The sequence below is a fragment of the Heloderma suspectum genome, chromosome 2, assembly GCF_057233095.1.
Source record: "Heloderma suspectum isolate Gila_16-S chromosome 2, 16-S_ref, whole genome shotgun sequence".
In the NCBI taxonomy this organism is placed as follows: Eukaryota; Metazoa; Chordata; class Lepidosauria; order Squamata; family Helodermatidae; genus Heloderma; species Heloderma suspectum.
In genome coordinates, this window is record NC_139459.1 from 191097553 (window position 1) to 191113725 (window position 16173).

The following is a 16173-nucleotide window of genomic DNA, read 5'->3' on the forward strand; positions in this document are numbered from 1 at the left end:
GAGGTGACAACATGGGACAGAGACGGCGGTCCCTAGGACAATCCAAGGAAATCTTCTTGAAGCAGATGACTTCAGAAGTGGACTGCTGTACCCAGGACTTACCAGGCTCCCAGAAGAACGACCTGAGCTCAAGGAGAAAGGGCATTATTGATGGACCCACTTCCCGACCTGTATTGGGAAGGTTGGAGCAGCTGTCCCGCCTGGTCCCTATTTGGACTTTCCCTGTCTGGATTTTCCCTGTTTGGACTTCTCCTGTTTGGACTTCTCCTTGTTTGAAAAAACTACTTTGTAGTTCTTTGGTGCCATTCGAGGGCCATAATAACGTCCTGCCACTCCTGAGAAACCAGTAAGGTTTTGCCCTGCTGGCAGAGTTGGCAAAGTCCAGCAGTGAGCCTAGTGCCAGCTGGTGAACAACTGATCATGAGACCAGAAGATGTCTTAATGATTTTGGACTTTGGGTAATAAAAGAACACTGGGAGGTTGGGATAAAAATCATGTTATAACTATGGGAAACTTAGCAGCAAGGAATGTTAAACTGTCTAAATGTTGGAAAAGTATGCACCTCCCAACTCTGTAGATATCCCATAGTAGGGTAATAAGAGTTACACCCTGTACAAAGACCACATCTCATCTTTCAGACTGGGTGAAGTCCCTGTTGAAGTGTCTTATTGTTGGTATTATTGTTCTCATAACCATATATGTATTCATACAACTTGTGATTTGCAAATGTTGTATCTCAAGATCTAACAGATCTTTACAAATCATGTCTGCTGCTAACATGAAGTTGCTGATAATAAAAGAAATGGAAAATGAGTGGAAAAGAGGAAGTTTTGAGACTTACGGTAATAAAACCTAAAGGTTGGCCAGAGGCCTCCCCAATGGAGTAGGCCCTGGCCAAAAGGAAGGACTGAAGTGGAAATATATGACTTGCATTGTTAGCATGGAAATGTGTTGCTGAGACTCATGTAGGCAAAAGGACGTAGGGATTGAATTAGTGCTAGAGGACGGTGGATGACTAACCCACTGCGCATAAGTCACAATGCCTAGCAGGGCCCTTGTCTCTGGAAACAGGAAAACTTCCTCTGAAGGAAAATTCTGCAACAAATCAAATATAAAATTAATCTAGTTAGGATGCACAGGGGTGCAAAACTGCAAAATCTTCAAGCCAAAGTTATTTTCTCTTAGCTGGTCTTCGAAATCTTTTAGTGATTTGGAGGGGCATAGGTCTGTGATGTATGATCATTCTTCCACAAAAATGGGAACCGTATTGCATAAAATGGTTCCAGTTTTCCATCACATGTAATGCTGTAGGTGTACTTGTCCACTAGTCGAGGAAAGATAAGGGGTGGAAAGCACTGAACATGGGCACAATTATAACAGAAGCATTTGAAGGTGTTTTCCACTCAGAAATGATAGCTGATTAACGTTATCATCAGTGTCCTGGTGACATTTTTCTTGGTGTGTTTTTCCTTTTTATTTATTTGATCAGTTACTAAGGCTGCTTCCAGATGAGCTTTTATTTTGCAAGTACCTTACCTCATTCATAGAATTGTAGAGTGGTCCAAACATTGTTGTCTTCTGCTTGTATCCCACTGCTACTTCCATCTTTTTTCTTTTCACAGAAAGTAGAAAATAACAGAATAACTGCACAATATACTTTGATTGGTAGCTCTTGGAGCCCTCCATCTGGAAGCACCTTAAATTGCTTTTGGGGTGGGTTAGGGTATTTGGGGTGGGTTAGGGTATTTTTAGAAATATGTTTTTAATGTAGAATTTTATTGTTTTAAACTGTTCTATTGTTGTTCATCGTCCAGAGTGGCTGGGTGACCAGCCAGATGGGCGATTAATAAATTTAATAAATAAATAAATAACTTACTGAGGATGCAATCCTATGCATGATAAGAGAGAGAAAAGTCCTACAGCCCCTAGCACCCCTCCAGCCAGTAGTGTGCCCTTAGCCACTCAGCAGGGAAATGTTGCCAGTGATCTAGAATTACCTGCAAGGCTGGAGAGGTAAATCAGTTCCTGTGAAATCCATGGTGGGCAGTGGGGTTTCCAAAGCCCTGCCCCTCACATTAGACAGAAGGGCTGGGAGAGGAATTGCTGCACTTTTAGCCCAGCGGATCTTTATTTTTTGAATCCCCACCCCTCGCTGCAACGGGAGGGATGGCTCCTGGAGCCTCGGAGGAGCATAGATGGGCTTTGGATTCAGGGGATTCAAAAATCACCCAGCCGCTGGAATGCTCCAGTTTGGGGCCTAGTGCTGGCAGAAACACCACTAGCAGCAGTTGTCTGCCCCTGGAGCATTTTATGGGTGTAACCAGGGCCTCTGGGATTGTCTTCATCTTCCCACCCCCTGCACTAGGAGAGCTCCTCTCTGCTGGCAGAGGGGTACCTTTACTCCAGCCTGATCACCTCCAGCCAGTGGAACCCGGATTAGGATCGCTCTATTTGTCAGTAAGTATTAGCTACCTCCTCTACAATAGACCAAGAGCTCCTATTCCAAATTATTGGCTTCTGCTCTGATCAGCTTGTCTTCTTATTCCTGACTTTACCCAGGGCAACATTCAAAGCCCTTTCCTCCTGATGTTATACTTAACACAATCCTGCAAGGTTGGCTAAACTCTTCCATGGCAACTACTCAAAAGTCTCCCAGTGATCTTCATGGCTGAGAGGGGATTTGAACTCTGTTCTCCCTAGGCCTGATAGATACATATGCTCTCAGCGCCCTCACACACTGCTATCTTCTTCCCTGCAGGCTCTAGCCATGTGGCTCTACCTGGCTGCCCTCTTGGGCCTTTACTTCCTTCACCGATGGTACCGGGAGAGGCAGACTGTGGAGAACCTCGGAGAGAAATATGTCTTCATCACCGGCTGCGATTCTGGCTTTGGGCACCAGCTCGCCAGGCAGCTCGATGCCCAGGGCCTGCATGTGTTGGCGGCCTGTCTCACGCAGAAGGGGGCAGAGCAGCTGGGAAAGGCCACCTCGGAGCGGCTGAAAACCACCATTCTGGATGTCACCAGCACAGAGAGTGTGGAGGCAGCAACCGAGTGGACAAAATCATGCATAGGGAACAAAGGCGAGTGGCAAGTGACATGACTGATTTACTTCAAATGTTAGCAAGAGGGGCTAGGGTTGCCAGCTGACCAGAATAAAGCTTCCTGGATCACTCTTGTCTCTTTGCCAATCAAGCCACTGAGCTGGTTTGCATGACCAACAGGCAGTCAAGTCGGTGGCTTGTTAATGATGCTGCCTGTGTCAGTCATGTACTGCAGGAATTTGCATAATTGCGCTCACCAGCATGGCTTTCATTCAAACCCGGCAAGGGTGGCTTGTTGCCATGGGTAACAAGCCACCCAGAACCCATGGACTGTTGTAGGATTCTGGGTGGCTTGTTACTCATGGCAAAAAGCCACCCTGGCCAGGTTCACACAACATGACAAGCTACATATGCTGCCGAGGGTATTTATGCAAATCCTCCTGGCATGTGATGGGCACGCACAGCATAGTTAACAAGCCATCGCATCTTGTTAACTCCAATCGTGTGAACCTGGTCACTGCTAATCTTGTGTCTTTACCAATGAAGCCACTGTTGAAGGCCCAGGGCAGGTTTGCACGTCACACTAGTTCACTCTGCAATAAGCTACACAGTGTGGGTTTCGTGCGGAACAACCCACAATGCTCCTAACAGACAATCGGGCTCACCATGGGTTGTTCTCTCCCGCATTCCCCCTTGGTCCTCCAGCTGGTATCTGAGTGTCCTTCGCAGCAAGACCCATCTTCTCTCCCCCCGCCCGCCCCTCTGCTCGGATCGCTACCCCTTTTCATTCCCCGGCTTTTTTTCCCAGTGCCTCAAAAAGTGCACAATGGGGGTCGCTTGGGGTGGGTTGAAAATTGTGCAGTTATGTTTCCCATGTTGTTGTTGTTGCTGTTGTCGGTCTTTCTTTCACAAGTGCACACTTAGGGCTCTCTGATACTATGCGTAGCCCTGCATTGTCAATGTCCTTGTAACTTTCAGTTGTCAAAGGCAGCCAAGTGCAGTAGAGAATGTACAAAGTCATTGACAAGGCAAGATTGCAGATAGGCCAATTTGTGCATACTTGACAGTGACAGCACCAAAGAAGGGGCGGGAGAGCAGGAGAAGTAGGTGCACCAAAAAGCAGGGGGACAACATCTCCTCCTTGTCATGATGATCCTCTTGCTTTTAAGTGTTGAACTGACATTTCCCAGTGTCCTGCTCCCATTCAACACTTTCCCGAGTCTCCAGCTACTCCAGAAAGGAGAGATCTTGGCTCCCCGCACAACTTTTTGCAGCTCCCTTTCGCAGTAACCACAGTGGTAACTGTTCTAACTATTGCTGTGTGCTTACCGTTGTTCACTCTGAGCTCCCACACAGATGTGCATGGGTATTCAGAAACAAGTTCATATCAACTACTATTTGTTCAATCACTTTTTACAGAGCACCCAAACATTATCATTTATTTATTTATTTATTTATTTCATTTCTATACCGCCCAATAGCCGAAGCTCAACATTATCATTGTTGTCAAGTTGTTGCAGTCCGGTGTTTTCTGTGTTGTGCATCTGGATTTGTGTCCACATTGGGGGGCAATTAAACATAATAGGAGCTCCAGCATTTTCAATGTGGATGAGAGAAACATCATCTAGGCTTTTCAGGACTCCTATGCCTTTAACTAAAGTTTGTAGGGTAAGATGTACATTAGCACCTCTTTTGAGGCACTGCTGTGTCAGCATTTTTTAAAAAACACAACCTTTGCTGTGGGGGGCAGACACTAATTAATACAGAGCAGCGTCCACCGGCATTTCAGTCTGCTTTTCTTTTGTCTGCTAACTGCATGTGCACCTTCAATGCTGCGCAGAAATCGAGATTTTAAAATAAATTCTGTGGTTCTTCACAGCTGTAGAGAACTCCATGCTTCCCTCAATCAGCACAAAGAAAGGCAAAATTATCCAGCATCACCTGGCCTGTGGAGGGCCAAATTGCTCCTCACTAGGCCCTTCACAGGCCAGATGTCGCATTCTGGTTCTGCACCCCTGCACTAAGCCTGCACTTCTCTTAAAAGCTGTGTCAGAGAGACTCTGTAATGGCCTTAACTCTTCCCTTGAATTTCTAGAGGGGTTATTCTAGAAGTTATATCAGCATATATACAAATCACAAGTGTATAGGTGGCTACATACAAACTTAAAAAAAAAAAAAAGGTAAACACCCAGTTCTTAACATAGGTGGGAAACTGGATTGAGAAGGACAATCCTGAATGTGTACATTCCCTCTTCACACAGGGCTCTGGGGCTTGGTAAACAACGCAGGTATCGCTGCTCCTATGGCTCCCAACAAATGGCTGACCAAAGAGGACTTTGCAAAGGTGATCAGCGTCAACCTGCTTGGGGTGATCGACGTGATGCTGCACATGCTGCCCCTGATGAAAAAAGCCAGAGGGAGGGTGGTCAATGTGGCCAGTGTGGCGGGAAGACTGGCATGCTATGGAGGAGGTTACTGCCCAGCCAAGTACGGAGTGGAAGCCTTCTCTGACAGTCTGAGGTAAAATACAGCTCCGCTAAGTGGCATTGTTTGCCCAGTTAAATCTGAAGGAAGCAGATACACTGACCCAGGTGTTCTGTACTGCAGTGGTTAATTGCAAATGCTCAGAAATATGGCTGCTGTGAGGAACTACACGAAGATGTCCCAGAGCTATAAACAGGTGTTTGCTCAGCTTGAAATAACAGTACCAGACCAGGTTTCCCCCATATATGAGCTGAAGGAGGTTTGCTCATCTCTGTGTCAGGAGGCAGAGGAAAAGGAGGTGTAAGTATGCCCTTCAAAACTCATCAGAGAGTTGATGTGTTGCTATTGGTGCAGGGCTTCTCAATCATGGTGTCTTACCTTGGAGCTCTCTGTCCATGAAGACCCACATGGCCATGTTGCTTGCCACCTAGCAAGCAAAGGAAGATTAAGCCTTCTTTTTCTTCATTCTTTCCTTTGGGGGATGTTAAGAGCCCAACATCCTCTTATGGATTTTGATTACAAACATCTTCTTTGTTTCATACACTTAATCACTGACAGAACAGTCCGAAGTGGTGGAGGGGAATGATCCCCACTTCGCAAGCTCTGCTGGCTCGCTCTGGCCAGGGTGGAAGGGAGGGGGGCAGCTTTTTAGGATTTTTTCCCCCAGCAATTCTTTTTTTTATTTTCCATTCCATCAAAACCAATGGGAGTTAAAATAGCTATGGCAGCTCCAGGCAGGGATAGCTGTGGTGTTCAATACTGGGGCATGTTGGGGCAGTGAGGGTATGAAGGTTTGAGGCCTACAGAGGCGAAGGAAAAGAAAAAGGTCGGACCTAGAGGCCTTGGGATTTTTTGTTGGAAGGGGGTATCTCTGAGAGGAGCAGTTTCATTTCCCCTGTTAAGTTTCATTTCTTCGGAGTTGAAACAGTACTTTCAGTTTTGGGGGAGTAGGGTATAAAAACAGAAAGTCAGAAAGACCAGAGTAGTAAGAGCAGAGTAGGGGAGACCAGAGCCTGAACAAGGAGCAGGAAGAAGCAGCCCAGAGAAGTCTAAGTACAGCTAGGGTAAAGGAACTTGCATTTTGCAACTTTTATTTTCTCTTAATGCCTTTTGTATCACTCAGCTCTATTGTGTAAATACCTATAGTTGTGATTTGCTTGCTTTAATTGACCAGTAAACTGTTGTGGTTAAACCCTGTGTCTAAAGTGCCAACCAACCCACGCCTACAGCCTAAACCCTGCGTTATTGGAAAGGGGAAGGTAAAAGAAGGTGGAACTCTTAAGGAGGCAAGAGATCCTTAACGAGTTGCTCAGGGGGTCCAGGTCACAAAGGGAACCCTGACAGAGGGTTTTTTGGATCCAGTAGACCCAAGGCTTCCCAACGCATGCCTGGAATGCCTTATAGTTCCAATATCGAGGAAGCTATAGGTTACCCATTGGCCACTTATAGCTAATTAATACACTTCAACATAGAGCATACCAAGAATTGTTTGATGGGTTCAGTTCTGGTTGTATACTATGAAGAATTAGTAATGGGACAGTCTTTAACCCCATTTCTCACTTAAAAATATAGACTTCTTCCAATAAAACATGAACATGACAATAAAAAATGATGGGCAGTATCCAAGTGTGTCATTCCGCTAGCACAGATGACATTGCACTATTGTAAACTAGGTTCTGAACTATATGAAAGAGGGAAATCCAAGTAAAGTTACATTTGCACAGCTGCTTGCACAGCCTAAGATAAGAAACAATTGTTCGTAAACATTTCTTACTACTAAAGATTTCAAGGTTCAAGCAGTTCAGAAGGAGAAAATTTTTCTACATCCCAAGTCGTAACTGGCTCTTCTGTTAAAGCTGACCAGCTTGGATGTTTGTAAAGACAAGGAACTCTAGATGGAGAAGAGCTCATATATCCCAATATCAGAGCACATTTATACTATCTTGTGAATATAACTTCATATTGAAATGATATCCAGCATACTCATCGCATAAGATTCACTTACCAAACATTCCTAAGAGATTAGAAGTAAGCAAGAGGCTTCTTATATATGTATCTCTTTTCAATTAAAAATAAGCATGTACCCACTTCAGAAGCCCTTTCCTTACGTTAGAAATGGTGATAAGGAGGGGGCCCTTCCATTTACTGTTAAAAGAGTTAAAGCGGCAAGAAGAGGAGAGAGATCAGTGAAAGATAATGGAAGACTCAGATACAGGGTGAAGGGATGCGGGGAAGGAAACACATGTAAAGGGAGTCAGTGGTGATCCTGCATTTAAAATGGAAGCAGAAAGCCCTGTTTTAAATGCAAGATTTTAGGCTGGTGTAGAGATGCTCTCAGACTGGGGCGAGTAGACCATTCTTTCCCAGCAACTGTCTCCTCATCATCACAATCTACTGCAAAACCAGTTAGAGATGAATTCCCAACATACTGAATGTCCAGGACTTGACTAAGCCCTAAATCCAGTCCTATCTCTGAATCAGATTCTTCCTCTGCAACTCCGGTTCCAGGAGAAGGCATGAAAATTATCACTCTTTTAAAAGAACAGTAATATGAAACTCCAGACTCCAGCCAGATGCAACTAACTCCAGTGCCACCTAGTGACTAAACTACATGATGGTGCTCACTATCCACACACCTGCTGTGGAAGGTTCTGTTCTCAAATATCAAGGATAGTTCGTGATGCCTCTCCTTTGGTTAATAGGATATCTGTGGGCTAGCTCATCTGTCCCTTCAGCTACCAAAGATTTCAGGATGCCTCCCATGCTGTTCCAGGACTAACTTTTCCTTTTCTTCATATTTTTCTCAAACACAGATTGCAAATTAGTCCAAAGAATTATGAACACAGTCAGCAGCAACCTCCACCTGGTCACTGACTGCATGGAACATGCCCTGACATGCCGCTACCCTCGCACTCGCTACTCTGCAGGCTGGGATGCAAAGCTCTTCTACATCCCTGTCTCGTACTTGCCAACCTCAGTGGCAGACTATATGTTGACAAATGTTTTTCCAAAGCCAGCACAGGCAGTGTAGATTATTTTGCGGAAACAGCAAGCCTTTCTACACAGGGTATTTATTGTGCACTTGTGATTCCTCACTCATGGCAGTTTGTGGGTGCCTTACACAAATCCTCCTCCTCCAGGACCTCTCCCATTCTTTGCAACCATTATAGTGGTTTTTGTTTTTTTTCCTACCAGCGAAAATCTAGTGTTTCCTTGAATGGCGGCATGAAACCCTGTTATGTTTGCACAATTCTGCTACGTGACACCACCACCTAGTGGTTGTATAATGATAGAAAGGCAGAGAAAGAAAAACGCTGTGAAAAAAACAAGCGTAAAGCAGCTCATCAAATAATCCAGAAGCAGAAGCCTCAATAAAGTGGCCGGTTAAAAGTCTCATGTAGAAAAGCCCAGCAGTATGATTCTCCAAACAAGCTGTGTGGATAGGGCATACCTCCAACTGCATTTTTTAATATCCTAATGAGATGCAACTTCACTAATCAAATGACTGGGGGATGAACTACACAATATGTTAACTACATAGCATGCAGCTGACCCTCTCTCTTTTTAAAAGCCCCAAGTTGGATCAGGACCACCATGCATGGTAGGGGAGGTTTAAAACTTCCTCCTCAGCCGCTTGTTTTCCAAAATCCCCACACCCCACACCCCATGTGCTAAAAAAAGAAGGAAAAAACCTCCAGAAATTAAATTTGTCAACAAAATTCCCTTTTAAAATTATTGAAAGGGAAAACAGGTTTACAACTCCATCTTTCACCAGAAATATTCCAACTACAAAAGCAGCAGTCCCAATTATCATGTTGAAGCCAAGTACAATTAAACTGGTATTGTTCATCACATCACCAGGATGTGCATGATTATTCAGAATTAAGTCCAGTTGAGAAAACAGGAACCCTGGCTTTTTGGAAAAGGCAAAGTCTGTTAAGTCGCCAAGGGCACAATCCTATCGGGATGCCAATCAGCCTCCAGACTCAGAGGTTGACAGGCATCCTATGCAGAGCAGGAGAAGCATGGAGGTAATTGTAATCTCTGTGCTTCTCACGTTCTGCATTTTTGCTAGACGGGTTTTTGCCCACCTAGCTAGGGCTCTGTGGAGGGGGATGGGAGGAGGCTGGGGAAGGCTGGGGATAGCTCATATCGCCACTTCCTCAGTCCCTTCCCTGCCTACAGGACCACCCCCTTTCCCTCCTCTCCTTTGCAACCTTGGAGGCAGCCAGCGTGGTTCTTTCTATGCCATCTGTGAGGGGAGGGGGAAAGGGAGCTCGGACTCTTGGGTCGAAGGTCAGAGTGCTGTCTCCGACCTCGGATCCAGGAATCTGAACTATCCTATGCCCCCCCAAACACACACTGTCTAGAGGCCATAGAATTGCTCTGTAAATTAAAAAAACCCTTTTAAAAATTTATTTATTTCATTTAATTTCTATACTGCCCAATAGCTGAAGCTCTTTGGGCGGTTCACAAAAATTAAAACCAAGCGCACACAATAAAATAGTATAAAATATATAAAACATTAAAACCACAGTATAACAATACAACCAGAATAAAACCTAGCAGCAATACAGGGATTTAAAATACAGATTTAAAACAGCAAAGCGAAAAGTCTAGAAAGCTAAAATGCCTGGGAAAATAAAAAGGTCTTCACCTGGCGCCAGAAAGAATACAGTGTAGGTGCCAGGCGAACCTCACTAGGGAGCTCATTCCACAGCCGGGGTGCCACAGCAGAAAAGGCCCTCCTCCTAGTAGCCACCCGCCTCACTTCCTTTGGCAGGGGCTCACAGAGGAGGGCTGCTGAGGATGATCTTAAGGTCTGGGCAGGCACATATGGGAGGAGGTGATCCTTCAGATAACCTGGCCCCAAGCCGTTCAGGGCTTTGAATGTTGTTACCAGGCCTTTGAATTGGGCCCGGAAATGGACTGGCAGCCAGCGCAGCTGGAAAAGTATTGGTGTAATATGAGCTCGCTGGCCAGTCCCTGTTAACAATCTTGCTGCCCTATTTTGGACCAGCTGAAGTTTCCTGACCGTTTTCAAAGGCAGCCCCATGTATAACGCATTGCAGTAATCCAGATGAGAAGTTACCAGATCATGGATAACTGTAGCTAGGCTATCTCTGTCCAGATAAGGGCATAGTTGGTATACCAGCCTAAGCTGATAGAAAGTGCTCCGTGCCACTGAGTTCACCTGTGCCTCAAGTGACAGTTTTGGATCCAAGAGCACCCCCAAACTACGAACGTGGAGCGGGAATGCAACCCCCTCCAGAACAGGTTGAACATCACCTAGCCAGGCGAACGAACCACCCACTAACACCTCCATCTTGTCTGGATTGAGCTTCAGTTGATTGGCCCTCATCCAGTCCATTACCGTGCCCAGGCCCTGATTCAGAACAACCACTGCCTCACCTGGTTTTGATGAGAAAGAGAGGTAGAGCTGGGTGTCATCCACATAATGATGACACCTTAGCCCTCTGGGTAACCTCCCCCAGCAGTTTCATGTAGATGTTGAACAGCATGGGGGATAAAATAGAGCCCTGTGGAACCCCATGGCATAACTGCCATGGCACAGAGCAATCCCCCAGCACCACCTTCTGGAGTCAGCCATCCAAGTAGGAGCAGAACCACTGCAGAGCAGTGCCTCCCACTCCCAACCCAGACAACCTATCCAGAAGGATGCCATGGTCAATGGTATCGAAAGCCACTGAGTGGTCCAGGAGAATCAACAGGGTCGCACTCCCACTGTCTCTCTCCTGGCAGAGGTCATCCCACAGGGCAACCAAGGCAGTTTCTGTTCCAAAACCAGGCCTGAAGCCAGATTGAAATGGATCTAGATAATCCATTTAACCCCTGATAGCCTCTTGATCATTCCATCCTATAGGTAAGGATTGATTTCTGCATTTCCCTGTTTTCTCATTTTGAAGACAAGTATTTATCCCAAGGATGGGCGGCCCCAGGACATCTTTCTTGGCACCCACCAAGTTTCCCTACTCCTCCCACTTTTTTTTCTAAATTATCAGCAGCTGTACAATAGATTTCTGTTGGTGCTGAAAACTGTGGGTTCAGTTTAGCGTGGAGGGGAGCTCAGAACCCACCTTTGCCTTGTTCTCAATTTGGGGGGCAGGTTACTTGCTCTTTCCATGTCTCTTATGGCAGCCATTTTGTGGTGTCAATCAGTTCTTTAAATTGCCAGATGTGCCCATGGCCCCTAAATATTTCCTATCCCTGATTTAATCTTTGACTTAATTACTTCTTATCTTTTTTGCCTTTTAAAGTCTACCTTATAAACAGCCCTCCTCCCCTATGATATTTTGTACTCTTCCATTTTAGCAACTTAATATCAGCCAATCTGTATGTATCTGTAGTGGATTTGATACCGGAAGAACTGGCGAGGAATTTTAGTGAGCTCTCACAGCTGCATCCTGTATAGTGTGTTAAATGCATAGAGACATGTGTAGCTTAACATAGTGAGTAGATTTTGGCAGGCTTTAGCTAACCAAGGTAGTAGGCCCCTTGATGGACAGCTTCTTTAGTGGGTCTCTTACACATTCTTAATTGGTACCAAGCAACTGCAGCTCCATATGTCAATAACTATACATCTGCCTGGTTACCTTACCCCTCTGAGATAAGGGTGTAGTGTTTTATCCCACCCATGAGCTGGGAGGCTCTCCCTCCTATGCTGGAATGTTAGGGCCTCTTTCTCACAGGAAAGGCAATTAATTTCATAGACTGGGATGCTTTGAGCACCTTCTAGAATATGAGAGAGAGCTATATAAGCTGAGAACAAAGCAGACCATTTTGGTCTTGCTCCAAGGGGGAATACACGTGCTACCAGCCCAGAGAAACTTGCCGGTCCTAGGGTAACATCTCTTACACTGTGGGGCCCCCACAGTGTAATCAGCTGTGATGAAGGTCTGCTTTGTCAACTGAAGGGATGTGAGCTTTCTTTGTATATTCTTTCTGCCTCCATATATCATCTTTGTGTAATCAATAAACTGTTAAATTGATCCATTTGTGATTTGTCTCACTTTAGCAACTGCGAATTGGGTTTGTTTAGGACCTAAGTCAATCAGGATCCCATAAATCAATACAGCATCCATACTCTTGACTCATTACTTATTTATTTATTTATTTATTTATTTTATTTCATTTCTATACCGCCCAATAGCCGAAGCTCTCTTCCAGATACCAGTGAGGCAGGGGACACTCAGACAAGTCAACATCAGAAAAAGGATGCTTATAATCGTCAGCAATCATTTCTCCAGTAGGCCAGACTCAGACGTGGCTTGTTTTAGGGTTATTTGAGGGTTCTCTAACCCTCAAACAGCCCCTGCCACCTGGGTTCACATGACATGGCAAGCCAGGCACCCATGGGTGCTCAGCACAACACAACAGCCACAGTGGTCTGTCAAAACATCTGAACAGGCCCATCTGTTCCAATGATCTGAACATTCAAAGTACATCATTTCCTGAAGCCTCCTGTTGGTCTGATTCCTGGAAAGGAACTTCAAAATAAACATTTGTCTCCCTTTGCCCTGGAGGTTGATGACATTGTGTAAAGGGCCCAGTAAAGGACCCACGAAAAACCGTGAGTGACCAATCATGAGTGCACAATAAAAGCCTTGTGTAGAGAAGCCCTTTCTAGTTCTTCATTCAAAACAGCATTCAACTTTTGAAGTGCTTCTTTATCCCCTTTTCCCAGAAGTTATCAACACTGCAGCCTTGCTGTTTTCTGGCCGTGTCTTGCTTTATTTATTTATTTGAAACATTTCTATCCTGCTCTTCACTCAAAAGACTTCCAGAGCAGCTTACAATAATCAACAGATAGTCCCTGCCCTCAAACTCACAATCTAAAAAGACATGAGACACAAGGAGCTTTTCTCCATGTTAATCAGCTGTTAATCTGCTGTATCTACTTTCAGTTTCCTCGCAGAAGTGAGATCTGAGTGCTACATGAGGAGAATTTCCTTTCCTGCTTTTCTGCTACATAACCTCAAAGTGGCATTGTGGTATAGCAGAGTAGCACAAATATGTAAGTACGTAAGAGGAAATGGTGCTTTATTTCACTTTCACAGGGCTCTTCTACATGAGGCATTTATCGTGCTCTCATCATTTCCTATTTACAGTTGTTTACAGGTTCTTTAGACAATGGCATGACCCTCTAGTTTTGCTTTTGTATGTAACCAGCACTTCTGGTGAGTTTTTTTAGAGCAGGGAAAATACAGCATTTAATTGTGAAAGCAAAAGATCAGATCTTCCTACTGCAGTAAATTCTCTTTTGAGATAGAAGCCATTCATATCGGCTGGAAGCTCAGAAGGCGGCAACGGGGGAGAGGGCCTTCTCAGTGGTGGCCCCCCCATCTATGGAACGAGCTCCCCGATGAGGCCTGCCTGGAGCCAACATTGTTATCTTTTCGACGCAAGGTTTAAGACGTATCTCTTTTCCCAGGCATTTGGCAGTACATGATGAGTTTTAATTGGTCCTGGGTGTGTCTTTCATTATGACTGACTGTTCAAAGTTGTTTTTAGTTAGTTGTTGTTTGTGTATGTTGTCTGTGTGCTTTTATGTAAATGGCTTTTAAACTTTTTATATTGTATTTTAATGTTTTAACTTCTGCAAACCTCCCAGAAATCTTTGGCTATGGGACAGTATAGAAATGTAAATAAATAAATAAATATCCTATCCTTTACCATACTGTCACTGTTGTGAAAGCTGCCATCTTGAGCTATTAAGCATAATTGCATGACTCAGTCATCTACTGCTTCTGGTGGTCATTGGTGCCATTCACAAACTACTTGACATGGTATAGAAACTTTTCTGGGTATGAAATACGCTTCCAACAATGCAAACAGTACTGTTGTTTTCTTTCTACACTCTGCAGATGGTTTGCAAGCACCCCTGTACCCCAAGCACCCCTGTACCTGCAGAGATATCTGCATTTCTGTCCGATGTAGATCTAGAGGTGCATTGGACCGTTTGTTCTTCAGACCATGTGTGTGCTTCTGCGCCTGCAAAGGTTAGTTCCATGAGCTCCCTCCACTGGGCCCAATTTTCGGCAACATTCCTAGTGATTTAAAAAATATATATATATTGAGGGCTGGCCAGGAGCTATGAGAAGAAAGACAAGAGGAGAAGCAGAGAAGGCCAAGGAAGGAAGAGTGGCTGGGGGGAAAGGAAAGGAAAGGCAGCAGAGTGGTAAAAAGAAAGAGATGTGAAAAGCAGCCCTCACCCAGGAAGGCATGGCCAGACTCAGCAGCAGAGGCCAGCAATGGCACTCCCAGGAACGGCAGAAGTGACTATTACTGTCTCAATAACTGTAACACTAGCTCTATGCAGGTGTTCACTTCTTGCATGTAGAGTTAAAAGTAGGGAAGGAGACATGGGGGCACATGTCAGCTCTGCCCCCAGCTTCTGTGCGCACTCAGCTGCAGACCATCAAAGTCGGCCCTGGGGCTCAAAGGTTCAACGCCCATGAATTACGGGAATAAGTTTTAGAAAACCCTGTTAAAGTCAACCTACATGAAAATCAGGCCATGAATTTATAGGGCTAAATCCAACATTACGCAAGCAGACTTCCATTTGTGCAGCAAGAGTTTCCTTTCCCTCCTCCCCCCTGCCATTCATTACATGTCCTCCAAATCTGCCGAGATTGGGGATAAGGAAGGGATTCATTTGCTAGCACCAGCATGGGAAACCTGAGGCAGTGTGGCCCCAATTCTTTCAGTGGCAGTGGCAAATGCAGGGAGTGGGCATCTGGCAAGTCACCAGAAATGGCTTGACAGGCTGCATGTGGCCCAGGGAACACATTTTTTCCACCCCTGGTCTACAACATCTGTGATGGATTAATAAACCTAAGATTCATTCCTGTCTTCATTCACTAACATGTTACTATGACTTCAGCAGCCTGGAATGATAAGACATTGCAAGAAAGCTGCCCTGGATACAGCAATGTAATGAAGTGTGGTATATCGATGCATGAAATGTATATTGCGTGTGTGTGTGTGTATGATTTATTTGATGCATTGATAACCTCCCCTTCATAAACTTTTTTATTTGAATATCCCACCCCTCGTTACATCAGACTAAAGGCACATGTCCTCCTGCATGTACCTGCTCAGACCCTAGGTCATCTTCAGAGGCCCTCCTCCAGGTGTCCCTGCCAAAGGAAGCTAAGGAGGTGGCTACAAGAGAGAGGGTCTTCTCAGTGGTGGCACCCAAGTTCCTAAAGAGGATCACCTGGCATCTATGTTGTTATCTTTTCAGCACCAGGCAAAGACCTTTCTTTTCTCCCAAGCATATTAGAGACCTGGGTATTATGGCTGTTTTATCGAGTCCTGTACTGTTTGTTTTGCATTAAATTGTGTTTTATTCCTTTAAATATTTGTATTGTGCTTTACAATTTTAACTGTGTTTTAAAATGGTATTTTAGCTTTTAACTGGTTGTGATCTGCCCAGAGAACGTTAGTTATTGGGTGGATTAGAAATGTACTAAATAAATAAACAAACAAACAAACGAATGAATCAGTCTTCTGAGGCCAGGACAGTGAACTGAGACCTTCGTATATGTGTGTGTATGTGTGTGTGTGCGTATATATATATATATATATATATATATATATACATACACACACACACACAGATGCC

At 44.7% G+C, this 16173-nt stretch overlaps 1 protein-coding gene across 2 annotated transcripts; it reads left to right on the forward strand.

The window, feature by feature from the left end:
- Positions 1-2041: 2041 nt before the first annotated feature.
- Positions 2042-15901, forward strand: LOC146353644 (retinol dehydrogenase 16-like). 2 transcript variants are annotated; one of them, XM_084836912.1, is made up of 6 exons: positions 2043-2457; positions 2759-3080; positions 5303-5561; positions 13451-13560; positions 14411-14545; positions 15611-15901. In XM_084836912.1, the coding sequence occupies exons 1-6, from the start codon at positions 2167-2169 to the stop codon at positions 15613-15615; spliced, it is 1122 nt and encodes a 373-aa protein (XP_084693038.1). In that variant the 5' UTR covers positions 2043-2166; the 3' UTR covers positions 15616-15901. The 2 variants fall into 2 exon arrangements, with proteins under 2 accessions (XP_084693039.1, XP_084693038.1); XM_084836913.1 differs by lacking the exons at positions 13451-13560; positions 14411-14545; positions 15611-15901 and adding an exon at positions 8339-9197 and having other exon boundaries at positions 2042-2457.
- The last annotated feature ends 272 nt before the right edge of the window (positions 15902-16173 follow it).